The sequence below is a fragment of the Hyperolius riggenbachi genome, chromosome 4, assembly GCF_040937935.1.
Source record: "Hyperolius riggenbachi isolate aHypRig1 chromosome 4, aHypRig1.pri, whole genome shotgun sequence".
NCBI lineage: Eukaryota > Metazoa > Chordata > Amphibia > Anura > Hyperoliidae > Hyperolius > Hyperolius riggenbachi.
This window is the reverse complement of record NC_090649.1, coordinates 160311464-160330067: the sequence shown is the minus strand read 5'-3', so window position 1 is coordinate 160330067 and position 18604 is coordinate 160311464. Positions and strand designations below refer to the sequence as shown.

At 42.7% G+C, this 18604-nt stretch overlaps 1 protein-coding gene across 4 annotated transcripts in view; it reads left to right on the top strand.

The window, feature by feature from the left end:
* Window positions 1-1889: 1889 nt before the first annotated feature.
* Window positions 1890-18604, top strand: part of LOC137571576 (cysteinyl leukotriene receptor 1-like) — a 35338-nt gene continuing 18623 nt past the window's right edge. For 2 of the 4 annotated variants that reach the window (XM_068280876.1, XM_068280879.1), the window contains exons 1-2: window positions 1890-1946; window positions 13037-13089. In XM_068280876.1, the coding sequence (XP_068136977.1) occupies window positions 13087-13089 (3 nt within the window). In that variant the 5' untranslated portion in view covers window positions 1890-1946; window positions 13037-13086. Of the gene's footprint in view, window positions 1947-12772; window positions 12861-13036; window positions 13090-18604 lie in introns of those variants that run through there. The other 2 variants (XM_068280877.1, XM_068280880.1) reach the window with 1 other exon arrangement.

Here is an 18604-nt window from a genome sequence, read left to right as displayed (position 1 = left end):
TTTGCGATAATTCAGGTTGAAGTGAGCTTGAGATGTCTCCCAGGGCATCACTGCTGAATATATGCAAATTAACCATTGTTGCCCTTAGAAGCTAAATACACCTTCAGAACCGCTGGAATGCAATGATGTGTCAGCTTGTTAATTTGTACAGAGCCATAATAATCCAACATGCATACAGACTGTTTCGGATTGTTTGATCCTCATCAGTGCATGGCATGGATTAATTTGGCTCTATGCAGTAGGGCTTGTAACACCGAGAGGTACAGACTAACCAGCAAACTCATGGTGAACCAGAACTCTTCGGAGTGTGTGAGGGGCTACAATGGTCCTAAAGCCCCCTTACTACAATACTAAGGAAAACAAAAGTTTGCTTTCTTAAAACAGAAATAATTTGCGATAATTCAGGTTGGAGTGAGCTTGACATGTCTCCCAGTGCATCACTACTGAATATATGCAAATTAAGCATTGTTGGCTACTTCCAGCAGGATAATGCACCATGTCACACAGCTCAAATCATTTCAAATTGGTTTCTTGAACATGACAATGAGTTCACTGTACTAAAATGGCCCCCACAGTCACCAGATCTCAACCCAATAGAGCATCTTTGGGATGTGATGGAACGGGAGCTTCGTGCCCTGGATGTGCATCCCAAAAAACTCCATCAACTGCAAGATAGCTTTCTCCGCATTACCGACTGTAATTAGCGCTATTGCAGGCCGCAACCCGTACAAAATTACGCGTTGCCGCATACCTATGCGTAGGTAATGCGGCAACGCGTATCTTTGTACGCGATGTGGTCCGCAATAGCGCTAATTACAGTCGGGAATGCGGAGAAAGCTACGCGTGGCCAGTCCTGTCGGGCCGGTCGGCAAAAACGAAACTAGCTGGCAGCAGGGGACCAGAGGAGCAGTGAGTGGCTGCGAGGGCACAGGACTGCTGCAGGGGGCTGGTAGAAGCCCCAGGTGAGTAAAACTTTTTTTTGTTTCTGGCTTAAGTGTCCCTTTAAGCACCAGGAAGGAGCATAATCCGTTAGAAAGACAATTTATTTGGCATTATGATTTTGAAAAGTGATTTTACTTGGGCCCTCGAGATGGTCATCTGCATTTAATTTATTGTGCTTTTTTATTAAACAGGATGTGGTTTCCCATCATGCTCTAAATGTATTTCCCATCCCCTGTTGTCTTGCATAGATGTAGAATTCTATGTTAACAATTAAATTCATCTGTGGCATCATGCTAGATAAAGAGGAAGTTGGCACGTTTCCAGCATAATGAGAAACACATCAGTATTTTTGGTTTAAAAATACTTCCCCATTGGGCTGTTTTGTTTTCTAAAGACAGTTTTGAGGATGCTAGGCTGAGACAAAAACAGAGAATAGTACATCTAAGAACAACAGCTAACACATCACTTATACCATGCATAAAGGTTTCCTGCTCAAGAAGTATTTTCAAATGAGCATTAACTCTAATGGCCCATACTCATGGGCTACAATTGTCGCCGCAACCACGTGGCGCGCGCATGTTGCGGCGACAGGTCGCCTGTGAGTATGAGGCGCGCACCCCGAACCGTCGTTCGTCGCTGCTGTCGCCAGGCGATTGGCGGCCGCAACTTCGCCGCAACTGTCGCTAGTCCGCGTGTGTATGCGGACTAACCACAGCGACCTAATAGACAGTGCACTAGATTCCGTCCGGGGGGAGGAACGTCGGCGACAGCTTCCGTTGCATCGCCAATCCCTCTTCCGCGGTGTGTATGCGGAGGGACCTGGCGACGACCTGTCGCCCACACGCTCCCGTGTGCTAGCGACAAGATACAAAAGTAGCCCGTGAGCATGGGCCATTACACTGTGTTTACTGTTGTTGCTCTATCTGAGCTTTTATTTTTTCTTAATCACAGCTCTTTTGAGCAGATGATGAAGAACTACTTATTACCTACACAAGAGGGCAGAAGTAAGTCTGTAATTTCTTCAGTTTGCAAAGACATACAGTATATTACCATTGTTCTGAATGTAATATGAACTGCAGGCAGCTAGACTTACAATGCTTGCTGATTGACCTTCACTTTTCAATCATTGCTGGCTCATGATTTCAGAGGATATTTTTTTGTAATCTTTACATACATGGATTATCTGCTACATTGAATTATAGCATAGAAAAATACCTCAACAGTATTTTTAAACCAAGGAACTTAAAGACGGCCTAGAAACATTTTTAGCACCCAGGGCATCTCAATAGCACATGAAAAATGTATGCCAACAACATGTCTCATTATTAACTACTTGCCTCCGCTCCATGCCAATTGGCGTGAACGCGGCGGCAGCCCCAGGACCACTCCACGCCGATTGGCTTTGAATGGTGCTAGCAGCAGCACCTCCATGTAGTTTGAGGGCCAACAGATGCTGAATACTATGAACAGATTGTATAGGTAAACTCTCATTCTACATGGAGGTAGTAAAATTGGCAAGTCATTGGCCAATCAAAGTTGAAAGTATGTACCAGGCTTTAGTTAAGATATATATTTTACTTCAGACTTTCAACAAACATAAGGTAACACTTGTACCACTGACTCCCACAGTCCAGGCAAGCATTACCATTAGTCTTGTCTAGAACAGACCCCACTTAGCTGCTCAGTATGCTAGTCACACCAATTGTGTGATGTACTACATAAAAAAATACCAACAAATTCCTTGCCATAATTTGCTGCTGCAACATTCATTCTGTAAATCTGCCCAGCCATGGGCTTGGGTCAATCATCTTTACCAACAGCTGATTGCCTCACATTGACAAGGGGGAATTTGAAAACCTAAGGCTCCCATGTTGTGCCTTACTTTACTGTGCAACCCCTTCCATTCTTCATTTAAAGAGAACCCGAGGTGGGTTTCTGAGAATAAAATCCCGATACAGAGGCTGGGTCTGTCTATAGAGCCCAGCCTCTGTTGCTATATAGATCGCCGCTAAACCCCCCCCCCCCCCTGCGCTCTGTAATCTCCCCATAAAACGCAGTCGCGTTGCTGACATGCAGCTTGTCAGAGCGCGCTGTGTTTACCTCTTCTCTGTCAGTCTCGCCGCTCCCCGCCTCCTACATCGCTCTTGTCCCCGCCCACATCCCTTCCCTCGCAGCTGATTGGAGGGAAGGGACGTGGGCGGGACCAGAGTGATGCAGGAGGAGGGGGAGCAGCCGAGACTGACAGAGGAGAGGTAAACACAGCCACACAGTGCGGGGTATTGCAGAGCGCAGGGGGGGAGGGGCTTAGGAGCGATCTATATAGCAACAGAGGTTGGGCTCTATAGACAGACCCAGCCTCTGTATGGGGATTTCATTCCCAGAACCCCGCCCCGGGTTCTCTTTAAAGTGGACCTGAACTCAGAAAGTCCTCTCTGCTCTAAAAGATACATAGCAGCATAAGCACCTTCATACGATAAACATTTCTTTGTTACAGCTGATACAAATCCTACAATAAATCTGCACTGCTTCTACTTCCTGATTCATGAAAGCAGACATATTGTTAACAACCTGTGCTTTCAAATGGCCTTATCTGCCATCTCTGCCATTGGCAGCCATGTGACACAGGAAGAAATCAAATTACAATTTGTGATTAACCTCCAGAGGGAAACACGTGCCACTGAACGAGAATGGAGGAAAACTCGACTAAACCAGGATTTCTTACAGTACAAGACTAACCTGCTGCAGTTCCACACTGCTCTTGCTCATGCGAAGCAGGAATACTTTACCAAGCTCATCGGAGCACAAGCTTCCAATCCCCGGCGTCTTTTTGGCACCTTCAACTCCCTGCTTAAACCCACCCCCTCCACCTTCTGTTTCCTCCCTCTCTGCCACAGATTTAGCCACCCACTTCACCAACAAAATAGTCTCCATCCGTCAGGAAATAACCAATCTTCAATCTTCACCTCCCACCCGCTCACAACCAACTCCTCCTCCACCCTATCCTCCCCTCACCTTCTTCACTCCTACTACCACTGAGGAGGTCAACCACCTACTGCAGACTTCCCATACCACTACCTCCCCCCTTGACCCTATCCCTTCTGATCTACTTCAGCCTCACTTCTCGGATCTGGCCCCAGTCCTCACTACCCTGTTTAACCTCTCCCTATCCACAGGCACCTTCCCCTCAGACTTCAAGCAGGCCACAGTACTGCCCCTGCTCAAGAAATCCTCCCTCGACCCCTCGCTACCCTCCAACTACCGCCCGATCTCCCTCCTCCCCTTCGCCTCAAAACTCCTTGAGCGTCTGGTTCACAAATGCCTGACCCAGTACCTCAATGCCAACTCACTACTAGACCCACTGCAATCTGGATTTCGGCCTGCCCACTCAACCGAAACGGCTCTCACCACAGTGGTCAATGACCTTGCCTTAGCTAAAGCTGAAGGTAAATACTCCATTCTCCTCCTCCTTGACCTTTCATCAGCTTTTGATACAGTAGATCATCCCCTACTCCTCCAGTCCCTCCAATCCATGGGCATTCACGATCTCGCCCTGACCTGGCTTTCATCCTACCTCTGCAACCGCTCCTTCACGACCTCCTTCAATGAGTCCTCGTTCACCCCCAACCACCTCTCAGTGGGAGTCCCCCAAGGCTCGGTCCTTGGTCCCCTACTGTTCTCCCTATACACATCCTCCATTGGCAAGGTTATCTCCTCCATGGGTTTTAACTATCATCTGTATGCAGATGACACCCAAATCTACCTCCACACCCCTGACATATCCACCACTACCATGGACAAGGTCTCCTCCTGCCTATCTGCCATCTCCTCCTGGATGTCCGCTAGGTTCCTGAAATTAAATCTAGACAAAACGGAATTTATGACCTTCCCACCTCGGTCATCCCTGGACCTCCCAGATGTGCAGGTCACTGTTAACCACACTACCATTCACCCTACCTCTCAAGTCCGCCGTCTGGGTGTCACCCTGGACTCTGCACTCTCCTTCACTCCCCACATCCAAAACCTCACAAAGTCGTGCAACTTCCACCTTCGTAACATCTGTAAGATTCGCCCTTTCCTGACCCCTGCCACCACCAAACTCCTCATCCATGCCCTCATAATTTCCCGCCTTGACTACTGCAATGCCCTTCTGTCTGGTCTCCCTAAGACCCGAATAGCCCCACTGCAGTCCATCATGAATGCTGCAGCCAGAATTATCCACTCCTCCCATCGCTCCACCAGGGCGGCTCCCCTCCATGAATCCCTCCACTGGCTTCCTATCCAGTCCAGAATCAGATTCAAGATATTGTGTCTGACCTACAAATCCGTCCACAAAACCTGCCCAACCTACATTTCTGATCTTACTCAGAGATACACACCAAGCCGCTCACTCCGCTCCTCCAATGAACTTCGCCTGACCATCCCCCGCATCACCCAGTCCCATGCACGCCTCCAAGACTTCTCAAGAGCCGCTCCAACACTATGGAACTCCCTACCTCCACCCATTAGGGAAGCCACCTCCTTCAACACCTTCAAGAAGGCCCTTAAAAGTCACCTTTTCACTCTGGCCTACCACCCCTCACAATTGCTCTAAACCCACAGCTGAACTCTGGTCCCCTACCTCTCGTGTCCCTACCTCTCCCTCTAGATTGTAAGCCTTTGGGCAGGGTCCTCCTCCTTTTGTGTCCTACCTGATCATGCACCTCTATTACTGTGCACCCATGCTATGCATTTGAGTGAACCTAACTTGCCTAATCTCCATGCTCCCATCCAGTGACTGACTAAGCATTACCTGGTACTCATACTGTGCTGTGTGATCTGGTCTTTCTTGTATTCCTGTATTGTCATATTGCTGTTTGTCACCCCTAAATATTGTCTGTAACCTAAATTAATGTCCAGCGCTGCGTAATATGTTGGCGCTTTATAAATACAATAAATAATAATAATAATAATAATAATTAGAGACAAATGAGGGGGAATTAGACAGGCTAAACTCTCTGAATACACACAGGGCACAATTCTCTATGTTTTCCTTCTGTCCTGTGCAAGAGTTCAGGTCCACTTTAACTCATTAGCATCTTCAATAGAGTTATCTCGTTGGAGATACGTGCACTGCTTTTGACTTTAGACGGCAGAACTTGTGCTTTAAATTCTTGGAATGCTTTTGTCTCTCTCCCTCTCTCTACTAGCAGAAAATATAGAAACTGAAAGCAGAATTCTTGTATTGGTGTGTCACACTGTCCCCTAGTGACAAGTGGACATATATGCACATTACATCAGTACTAATTAGAAGCAGGGAAATGTAACACATAAGAAATAAAAAAATGTGTTAAAATAAATTGACTTGGATCTCTTGCAAGCCTCTAAATAAATTGGCTGCTAAAGGGTGAAAGTGCAGCTATGCTTTGTGGAAAAAATAAAAACAACCTTTTTCAGGACATCGACATGCATTGCATTGTTAGCAAATATTACCCACCTCCTCCTTTGCTGTCTGTCTCCTGCTCAGATGTACTAGCAGGGGAGTGAATTTTTATTTTTCACAATATGGGTGTTGTTGCTTTTGAACACTGTATAGTAAATAGGAAAGAGGTTATAAATGATCCCTTTTACCTATTTTCCTGGGTTGGAGTGGATACTAGGGACCCCCTTATCAATTACCCATCAATATCGGCCATACTATTACCACCACCTCCCAAGGACACCCTTGACATGGGGGGGTTACATTGTCTATGGAAAGGGAGGATGCTGTGGTCTTACCTCTTTTCCATGGTGCACCAAATGTTTAAAACCCCATGGTGGAGGGCTTGCTTACAGGTTGGAACCCCATGCTCACTGCTGGCTATGCAGCCCCAGACATTACCAACCTGAATGGGGTAGAAGGAGTTATTGGGAGAGGGCATGTAATTTTTTTTATTTCTATTTTTGTAAAAAGAAAATATATATTTTTTATCACATATGTACAAGCACAATGTTTAATAAAACAACATCCCTGGGCAGTGGATTGCATTGCATGGCTGCCACCTATTCACTTGATAAATTACATGAGTTGCCTGCTCACTAAGCAGTACAATGCCTGGAAAGACATAGGGAAATATCAAGTGCAAGGATTCGCACTGTCTCCCTGTTCATTTCAATACAGCGGTATGTAGCTGCTTATGTTCTTGATGTGCAGAACACGGATTTAAGTTGCAGCTCCTTCACACCTAAACCAAGCGTCTGGTACACAGGATGCCCTGCACACTGTTGTGGCAATGTGGCCACCACAGGCCGAGGACAAACTCATTAACCCTTTCAAATCAGACTAGGAAAATAGATAAAATGCAAAAACAAACGTAAGCCTTACAGACGATGAGACATTTAGATGATCACACAAGGTCCCAAATGACAAGGCCCTAAAAGCACCTAACTGCCTAATGATAAAGACGAAAAGGTAACTTTAATAAATCATTAAAACACATATGGCAACCTGCAGTTTGCAGGCTGTACAAGCTAGGGCTACAGTAGCATAATGTCAGCATGATGGCTCTGACTTGAGCCATTATGTTGCTGTAGCTTGTATATATATATATATATATATATATATATATATATATATATATATATATATATATATATATATATATATATATATATATATATATACCCGGTAATCTAAATGTAATGTAAAATGGTACAATGGGCAAAAACTAATGAAATCATTTTGAACATAATATTGAAAAAATAAGTAATTTTATTCATTACATTATATTCAGTACAGTTCTGATTTAATATATTCCATTTAATCTGAATCTTCAGTTTTATGTATGTATGATTAAAACGTATTATGAATACATTCTACTTTTTCCTCTGTCCTGATCCTGAAGATACTTTATATCTACTGCTGATCTGCAGAAGTGCTGTAAAAAGTCACAAGATGTTCCCCATATATTGTGAGAAATAATACCATAGATAAAAAAAAAAATTCAATTGCAAGAGGGCAAAATTTATTTTGAACAGAAGTTGAAAAATTATCTCCTACGAGAAAAAGTGAATTCGATTGAGCCCAAAGACCCTTATTATAAGTTTTCTCCTTGGAGATAATTTTTCATCTTCTGTTTAAAATAACTTTTCAGTGCAATGCAATTGAAAAAATATAAAAAAAAATAGAGATGGCTTGCACTTCAGATTTTGGGTTTGCTAACTGCGAACGCGAACTTCCGCAAAAGTTCGAGTTTGCACGAACTAGGCGAACCGTCGTAGACTTCAATGGGCAGGTGAATTTTAAAACATACAGGGACTATTTCTGGACACAAAAGTGATGGAAAAGTTGTTTCAAGGGGTCTACCACCTGGAGGGGGGCATAGCGGAGTGGGATGCATGCCAAAAGTCCCTCGGAAAATTACGTATTTGACGCAGAGTAGGGTTACAAACTCTAAAGGGCAGAAATCACATTGCATTGCTAAATTGGAGACATAAAGTGCTTTAAAACATCTTGCGTGTCTATACATGGATCAGGTAGTGTAATTAGTGTACTGCTTCACACTGACAGACCAAACTCACTGTTTAACGCACCGCAAACAGCTGTGTGTGTAGTGATGGCCGTGCTGGTGCGCACATTGGAGAGAGTGCAGGTGATGGCGGTTTTCCAGCCCATATGGTCGGGCTCAGGTAGCTAAATGACAGAACAACATTGACTGTCCAGCTGATCGAATTTGGTCTGTCCACAATGAAGCAATGACCTTATTATCTTGGCTGTGCCCCCAACACACTCATATAGGTCATTGCTTTATTGTGTACGCAACCCCCTTCACCGTGGCAAGGTAACGATCACGAAGGGTAATTGACACATGTACATGCCTTTTGTTTTGTTGTTGCAGCCACAGTGCAGCCAGAAAAAATAGACATGTACACACACCAGAAAAAATATTATTTTTGCTTATGATACACAGTGTGCTGGCTTGTAATAGATAGAAAAGGATGGTAGAACTGCAAGGCCCAGCAGTGACTGTGGCCTGGCCTGTATGCAGTGTGCAACCCACAGAGACAGATATCAATTACAGATACGATAGCAAGCTAAGCACAGCTTATGATAAACAGTGTGCTGGCTTGCTTGCGATAGTTAGAAGCGTATAGAAGAACTACAAAGCCCAGCAACTGACCGTGGCCTGTATGCAGTGTAAGTGTAACCCACACAGATATCAATAACAGATACAGTTGCAAGCTAAGCACAGCTTATGATAGACAGTGTGCTGGCTTGCTTGCAATAGTTAGAAGAGTATAGAACTCTAAGGCCCAGCAACTGACTGTGGCTTGTGTGCAGTGTGTAACCCACACAGACAGATATCAATAACAGATACAGTAGCAAGCTAAGCACAGTTTATGATAGACAGTATGTTGGCTTGCTTGCAATATACAGTAGATAGAAGCGTATAGTAGAACTAGACAGCCCAGCAATGACTGTGGCCGACCTGTATGCAGTATGACCAGTGTCTCACACACACACAAAAACTAAATAGAACAATATGAGCCCTCAAAAGGGCTTTTGATTTGGGGTGCTTTCAGCAATCAGCAATAAACAGAAGCGCCTAGCTAACTGTCCCTGTCTCTGCAGCAATGTCTCTCCCTTCCACTCACTACAGCAGCAGCATCAGACTGGGAACATGGCCGGCGCTGCTGCATTTTTATACGGAGGGCGGGGGTTCGTGGGTGAATGCAGCCTGATTGGCTGCCATGTGTCTGCTGACTGTATGTAGGGGGTCAAAGTTTTAGCCCAATGGCGAGGTATAGGGGCGGATTGAACCGCCCTATCTGTTCGCTACCCGCCACGAACGTAAACAGCTGATGTTTGCCGGGAACTGTTTGCCGGTGAACCGTTCGGGCCATCTCTACCAAAAGTACTTGTAAGGTACTATCAATATTATTATTAGAATATTTCCTTGCTTGCTGGTGGCTTAAAAGGCATTTCATTGACAAGGTGTTAAAATATCACCTAGGAGAAATCTTAGGACAAAAAGTAAATTGAATTAAGGACCTTGGGCTTGATTCACTAAACATAGCGCCTTGTAACAGCGCAAGTTATCTGCTGTTACACACGCTATTGAATCCGCGTGTCTTAAATAAGTGTCCCTGCATGCTACGCACGTTAGTGGCAACGTAACATGCGTAATCGGGGAGCGGGCACTCTGCGCACACTATGTAGCTGAATGCCAGAAAAGCGGATGCTAATAACGTAACGTCGGCTTCACTCCTCCCACCCCTGAGCACCAGCGAGTCCAGTCACATTAAAGGACCTGGTCCCCGCACTGTGATTGGCCCAACAGGCTGTCTGTCAAGTGATAGACCGCCTATTGTGCTAATCAGAGTGCAGGGATCAGGTCCTTTAATGTGACTGGACCCGGTAATGCTCATGGCGAGTGGAGCCGACATTAAGTTAATAGCGTTCACTATGCTGCAATTCAGCTGCATAGTGTGCGCAGAGCGCCCGCTCCCCATTTACGCACACTACGCTGCCAACAGTGCACGTAGCATGCAGGCACACTGATTTAAGGCATGCCAATTCACTAGCACACGTAACAGCAGCTAACTCATGCTGTTACAAGGCGCTATGTTTAGTGAATCAAGCCCCATATGTGGCCATCACACAGTATAGAAATTACAAGTGGATGCTTTCAACATGGCTGCATTTGTCTTCTGTCATGCTTAATGACTTATCCACTATATAATGCATTCATTGGATCCCTTGGCCTCCAGGACATACAGCAGATGTATCTGTGACTTCTTCCAATACAACAGCAATCTTTTCAGCATGCATGTTCTCAGGGCCGGTTTAAGCAACAATGGGGCCCCAGGGCATAATAAACCTGGGCCCCCCCCCCCAACAGATACCCCGGAGCAAAAATTGGTATTAAGGGACCTTTTTTGCAGCTGGTATAGTCAGGGTTTGAAGCCCCAATCGGTCGGAGCTCCACATTCTGGCTACCCCAGCCTGCATGGGGGACAAGGGGTTAAAAAGTTTCAGGATGGGGGACCCCACATAATTTAAAAAAAAAAAATTCCCACACTCTAAACATAAAAAAAAAATTGGGAAAATAGGAAAAAAATGCCAGGGATCTTCATACAGCCATATTGCGGCTGTATAGCGATCCCTGGCCAAAGCGCTGCGGCTGCGTATGGACCCCCTGGAAACCCTGTCAGGAAATGTATTGCTCTTTCTTTTGATACATGTAAAATTACACTACCGTTAGGTACTAAAAGTGACATTTACCACATTTAAAAGTATACTGTTTTCCTTCGAAACTTTAAAATAGATTTTCTCAAAAACTATAAGGTCTTTTTGAAAAATAGTTTTTTCCTCTTATTCCCAATGATCTCTTTAACATATCCTGCAAATTTAGGGTTTCTAGAATTTAAGGTGGATTTGCTATTAACCATTAAAGTCGGCTGGTTTTTAAATGTGTATTTTTTTTCCTTTGAAACTTTAAAATCGATTTTCTCAGGAACTATAAGGCCGATTTGAAAAAAAATGTTTTCCTCTTGTAGGGCCACTGGGGGCCCCTACAAGCTCTGGGGCCCTGGGGCAGCTGCCTCCTTTGCCTTAATGGTAGCGCCGGCCCTGCATGTTCTGAGGGTACACCTCATCTGTTCTGAGAAAGAATGTTATACACTTTCTCCTACATGAACAACAGACAGATCACTCATCATTAGTTATGTGCTGGTGAGCTGGCTGCGCATGCTGGGTAATTAGTGTTCTGACTTCTGAGTCTGACAGCCAGACCACTGAGAGATCCCCTTTGCATATTTACTATCCAGTATGTGTCAGACAGTTCCCCATCTAATGCTTGTCAAGCGGTAAATGCGACATGGTGCCAGGTTGTCGTTTATCAGATGAATAGAATGGAAAGGTTCAGCTAGTTCAGCTAGTCTAACTGCAATGCAAATGCCAGCCCCAGTGCCATTAATTTCATGCCATAGAGCAGGCTTTCTCAACCAGGGTTCCCTGGAACCCTAGGGTTCCTTGAGGACTCTGCATGGGTTCCTTGGCATTTTACCCCATTGTGAGGGAAGTATAATAGAGCACACTATAATAGGTGGTACTGTAACAAGAAGCACCAAATTGGGGGGTCAGGAGACAGTTTAATGAGTGGCAGTGTAATAGGAGATAGTGAAATTAGGAGCCTAACCTATTTAAAGATCATGCCTCCTGAAAAATAAATATAGGGGTTCCTCGAGACCAAAAAAATTGTATGCAGGGGTTCCTTGAGATCCAAAAGTTATTTACAGGGTTCCTCCAAGGTAAAAAGGTTGAGAAAGGCTGCCATAGAGAGACTGGGAGAGAAGTATCTTTTGTTTAAGGAGACAAAAAGGGAAACCGTGAGCCCACAATAGCGTAGTATGTTATTTGTGGCAAATGAACGTATGTAGTGAGTAGTAATACAAACAAGGGTTACCACACAGGCAACCACTGTATAGGCAGGTGGGGAGATTATACCTGACCCCACTCAGGTATAAGAAGTTGCTCTGCTCCACATTGCATTGTGGAGTATATAAATAACGAGAATTGTTGACCACTTATTGGTGAGGTAAGTCCACCACTACCTCAATTTTTAAATGTCTTTTAGCTCATTTTATTCTTGTACTAGTAAAAAAAAAACGGGCGCTAGGCCACGGCTGCTAAACCCTGGCAACACGCATTCCGATGCGTTCTGCTAGTCTCCCACCACTGTCCGCAGTATATACACACAGGGAGATATTGCTTGCTTGGCAGTTGGAAAAAGCTGTTATTTCCCACAATGCAATGAGGTTCTCAGACAGCAAACTTTTTAAGTCTGGAAGCAGGGAGACACACACAGGGACAGGATGCAGAGACACAGGGGTTTTATTATATAGGATTGGTGCCTCTGGATGTTATGCCAGTATCATTTGTTTGATGATCTGTGTCTGATGTGAGTCTTCTACCCCCGCTCCTTGCCCCCTATTTAGATGCTTGGATTGGATGCTTGTGTCACACACAATACTGAACTTTTTTGTTTGTTTGAAATCAATTACATTGTAAGCTCTACCCTTCAGGACTATACCGATTTAATAAGTTAAACGCATTTTATTTTTCATTTTTGTTTAGCATACATACTACTTCCTGTACCAGCTTGAAGAAAGGACTTGAAATAAATCATGGTAAGTGTTACCTCTAAATGCCCAAATAATATTCACAGATCTCCATATATGCTATATTTTTTAAGGCCCGGTTTCACTCATTTGCATTTTAGGCAGAACAGGTAGTGAAACTAAGTCTTTAATGATTTTCTATGGGCCAGGTCTCACTAATCCATTTTAGGCATGTCCAGTTTGTTTCTCCAATGGATAATTCTGACAGCTACAACTTTTCCAGGCAGCAGACTACATTGTTATCCAAAACAGGATCATCCACCAGGCAACTAAGGCAAGTGCTTGGGGCCCAGTGGGCAGCAAGAGGCCCACCTGTCCCCTTCTTAGACCTCTCTCCACTTCAGCTTACCAAAAAGACCACAAGGGAGTCCCACATCTACCTTACCTGGGGCTCCATTACACCTTAATCCATCTCTGTTGCCATCCATAAGATAAATAGCATGCATCCACTGGGAATGCCCCACAATGCAAATCTAAAGTGGTAAAGTGTGTCTGTACAGTACAGTTATGGTACTGTTCCTGCTGGGTCTTGTTGTAGTGTGAACAGAGCCTAAAATAATATATGCCATTATACAGTATATACAGTACAGTAATGTAAATGTGTGTGCAGGCTTCATGGTCTCCTCTATAATAGCACATTTTGCATTGCATTGTTTAAAGTGTATCTCCACTTTCATAAAAAATACATCATGTTTCTTTGGCCCTTAAACTATGCTGTAGTTTAATGTTATTGCCCCTCCAGCTTAGCCAGCAGCTGGTTATATTTTTCAGACATAGTGAATTAGGCTTCCTTGCTTCCGTAATGACAGTCCATTGTTTGTGAACATTTACAGTCCAAACTTTCTTTTTTTCATCCTTCTTTGTCTGTTCAGTCAGTGTTTAATTCATGCAGGTCAGTGTGCCCACAGCTCACAAGTGCAGGCAGTTTATCATGCCAAACTACTGCTCAGTTCATGTGCAGACACACCTCATTTGGATTCAGCGCAAAGGAAAAGTATGTAAGCACTGTAATATTTGGCAATGTTTTTTTCCCCAGTGAAAGAAGAGCTACATTTTAAATAAGAGTGACTTGTACAGAGCCATGCTAATCCAACATGCATACAGACTGTTTCAGACCTCAGTGCATGGCATGGATAAATGTGGCTCTATGTGGTAGAACTTGAAACATTCAGAGTTACAGATTGCCCAGCAAGCTGAACCAGAACTCCTAGGAATGTGTAAGGGGTTAAAAAGGACCAAAATTCCCCAAAATCTGTTTTGCATAGATTGCTTTTTGGTCCTTTTTAGCCCCTTACATACTCCCAGGTGTTCTGCTTCACCACGAGCTTGCTGGGTAATCTGTAACTCTGGGCGTTTAAAGTTCTACCCCATAGAGCCACATTAATCCATACCATGCACTGATAAGTATCAACCAGTCTAAAACAGTTTGCATGCGTGCTGGATTAGCATGGCTCTGTACCATTAACAAGCTGACACATCATTGCATTCCAGCGGTTCGAGGGGTGTTTTGGCTTTCAGGGACAACAAAGGGATGATTTACATATTCAGCAGTGATGCATTGTGGGACACCTCATATGCTCACTCCAGCCTGAGTAATCACAAATATTTTCTATTTTAAGAAGGCAAATTTCAGTTTCACATTTTTTAAAATAAGACTAGCAAAAGTATGTCAATTTTGGGGCAGAAAGAATGTGAAAAAAATGTATCTACAAGTTTGTGATGTCTTTAGAGAAGCAGCAGACAGAATTCAAGAGGCAAAATGTGAAGCAACAGCAAGAAAGAATCAAATACGCTGCATAGAAAAAGAGGAGAGAGGGAAAACAGAGGTTGAGGGCAGAGACAGATTATTATTATTATTATTATTATCATTACTATTATTATTATTGATTTATAAAGCGCCAACATATTCCATGGTGCTGTACAATGTAAGAAAACAAACAAGGGGTACATAATAATATAGACAATTATATACATCAAATATGGACACTGATACAAAATACAGAACTGGTGATTACAATGACAGATGTAACATGATGGAAAAGGTAGAACAGAGTGCAAGCTATGAAATGAGTAACAAATTCTAAGACACAAAAGGGTGAAAGAGCCCTGCCCTTGCAAGCTTACAATCTAAAGGAATGGGGGAAACAAGAGGTGGGGAAGTATGCAGTGTACAAGCTATGGATCATTTTTTTGCAAAAGGTCATGTGTACATGGACTTTTGAGTCTCTTGACTGAATAGTGCACTATTGTGTTTTTTTTTCTGGCCAGTAACATTTTTTTGAATCTAGTGATCACTAGCTTAGCACCTTATTCCTATGAAGGGACTATTTGATTCATGTTGGGGGCAAGTGTGACTGTGATGTATGGTGTTTCTTTATTGCTCAATTTAAGGCACATGGAATTTTACCCTTAATTGTGTTGTTGTTTTTTGCTCTATTTAATCACTATTGGTAGCGTATTAGTGCAATACAAATTCTCTTTTTGAGTGCAGCTATACTGGTTTGGGGTCCATTTTGTTTTGATATGTTTTTTACCAGTGCTAGCACCTGGTAGGTGTGATTATTGAAATTTTGGAGCAATTATTTGTTTTTTCTTTGTTTCAGTATACATACAGGCAATGCATGTTTAGGTTCTTTATTAAGGAGTACAACTTGACGAGAGGTCGAAGGGGGAATGTCCTAAGTTAGAGCATATGCTTGTCAGAAAAAGTGATTGTGGAGAAAGAAGTGTCAGATAGAGAGAGGCAAGTGTAAGGTGGTTGAGGGAGGCTCGGAGGGGTAGCACGGACAAAGAAACAGAGGGGGTGGAAAGACAGAGGTGCCAGAGAGCAAGACTGAGAGAAACAAAGAGAGAGAGAGATACTGACAGAGTAGGGATGATCTAGCGAAATCAGAACAGTTTCAATTTTTGCATCAGAATTCCTAAATTCCACGTAAAAATGCAAATCTCGGAAATTACTCTGTTTCGAGTAACACGTTCCATTCCAACATTTTACACTGAAGGCAACAGCAAGAAGTTAACAGCACAGTAATACTAAATCCCCTGTACATGCTATCGCCACCAAATTTCCCATGTATGTTAGGGACATGGTAAAAAAAACTTTGAAAAGACCTTGTAGTTTTGAGTAACTAGATTTTAAAGCCCCATTGGAAAAATTAGTTTTACCCACTTCCCCACCATAGGTTATTTTCCCTTAAAAACCAGAGCAAAGTTCACATTTCATGCTCCTCCCATTTATTTGTCAATAACTTTATTGATATATATATATATATATATATATATATATATATATATATATATATATATTTTATTTGCGGGACAAACGAGGCTTTCTTTGGGTGGTACTTTTTGCTAAGAATTATTTTACAGGGCGTAAAAGATAAAAAATTCTCAATTTTCAGCCCTCATGAAAAAAAAAATAGAAAGTGCCACTGTAGATAAAACCCACACATTATATTTGCTCATTTGCCTGGTTATTACAACACTTAAATTATATCCTGAGTACAATGTGTGGTGACAGTATTTTATTTGGTGTATTTTTTCTATTTTGTGATTGTTTATACTCTATCAATAATTACAATCCCTTATTTGCAAAAATAACAGTAATATACCCTCTTGACATATATATTAAAAAAGTCGAGTCCCTATGGTAACTATTTACATTTTTTCGTATGTTTGTTTTTAAATGCTGTCACATTCTTTTTGTTATGTTTTCTTTTCGTTTACATGTGTTTAATTTTCATCAGTCAATATTGTGACAGTGCTCCTCTTGATTTACTTCTCGGATGATCTGCAAAGTTCAAAAACTCACAATAGTGCATTACTGGTAAAACACAATTGTATCCAAGCAACCAACCAAACTTGAAGTGTGGTACACTGTGCTCCACTCTATGTGCAAATCCAAACACCAGCCCCTTTTCAATAGCAGCTCACCAGATTCAGTCCACCTCAAATCCAGGTGGGTCTAGCATTTAATGTTTATAAGGCATACAACTCTCCACTGCTGCGGCTTCCAAACTGTTCCAGTCTAATTCAAACTCCACATGTAAAATCAATAAAAACAAACAGCGTAATCCAGCGATAAAATTGACCACAATGGCCCTGCGCTATACAGCGCACTCACGTAAAGTCGGTAGTGTTCAAGCGCAACGGGCTTCCCAGCCCAGCGGTATCTCAGTGTAGGGGTGTTCCCGTTCCCTCCGCTCTGCTAAGTGATTCCGATCAGCTCCGATTCTGTGGCCCACGGAATTGGATTTGTGGTAGCGAATACTCGTGGACCAAATAGACTTTATAGACAAAATAGACAGCAGACGCAGTTTACAAATATCTGTGTTTTATTTTGGTAACAATGGGGGTAGAGGAGGGGTTAGAAGGGGTTAATAACTAAAGGAGATTTATTTTTTAATGTATTTTACATTTAATGTTACTATTTTTCTACTAGATGTCCTCACACTCTATCCTGTGTACTTAGAATAGTACACAGAAAGTGAGTTTATTTATTTTTACTTTCATTTTCAATGAATGATCACTGCTACTCACTCGAGCAGTGTTCATTATTTATCTGGCATTTTGATTCACTTTGAGAACACATTTTCCTGTTCACCAATCATTGCAGTAACGGGTGGCGATGGAGAGACACGCGGTATGCATGCGCAATCTTTAGACACGGCGATGCATATAAACACACCCCCGATCGTGAAGTGATGTTTTCAGAGGCGTATATATATAATGTGGTGGTTGGGAAGTAGTTTAACTTGGTCAAATTACATGTTGCTGCAGTACACTGCAATCCATTCTGAGTTCAAAACTCTGTATACAAACTTTAGCAGCACTGCCAAGTTGTATTAAAAGGAAATAAACATGACAGCCCCTTTAACATATGATATTTACTGGTGGAACATTAAGAAGGGGTTAACATTAGAGGAAGAGATAAGAGTTAAGCATCAGGAAGCCATTTATCTTAGGGGGTGAGTTTAGGGTTAGGTGTTATGAAAGAAAATTAATATTACAGGGATTGGTAAGGGTAAGGTGAGTGACAGGGTAGTACCAATGAAACACCATTGAAGACAATGTCAAATAGAGGTGAGAGTTTTGGTTATAATAATCCTAATACTATGCACTTGCACTTAATCCACTGTAATCACATTGACATGCACCCCAAGCTGGGTACTTAACCACTTGAGGACCTAGGGCTTTACCCCCCTTAAGGACCGGCCACTTTTTTTCCATTCAGACCACTGCAGCTTTCATGGTTTATTGCTCGCTCATACAACCTACCACCTAAATGAATTTTGGCTCCTTTTCTTGTCACTAATAAAGCTTTCTTTTGATGCTATTTGATTGCTCCTGCGATTTTTACTTTTTATTATATTCATCAAAAAAGACATGAATTTTGGCAAAAAAATGATTTTTTTAACTTTCTGTGCTGACAGTTTTCAAATAAAGTAAAATTTCTGTATACATGCAGCGCGAAAAATGTGGACAAACATGTTTTTGATAAAAAAAAAACCATTCAGTGTATATT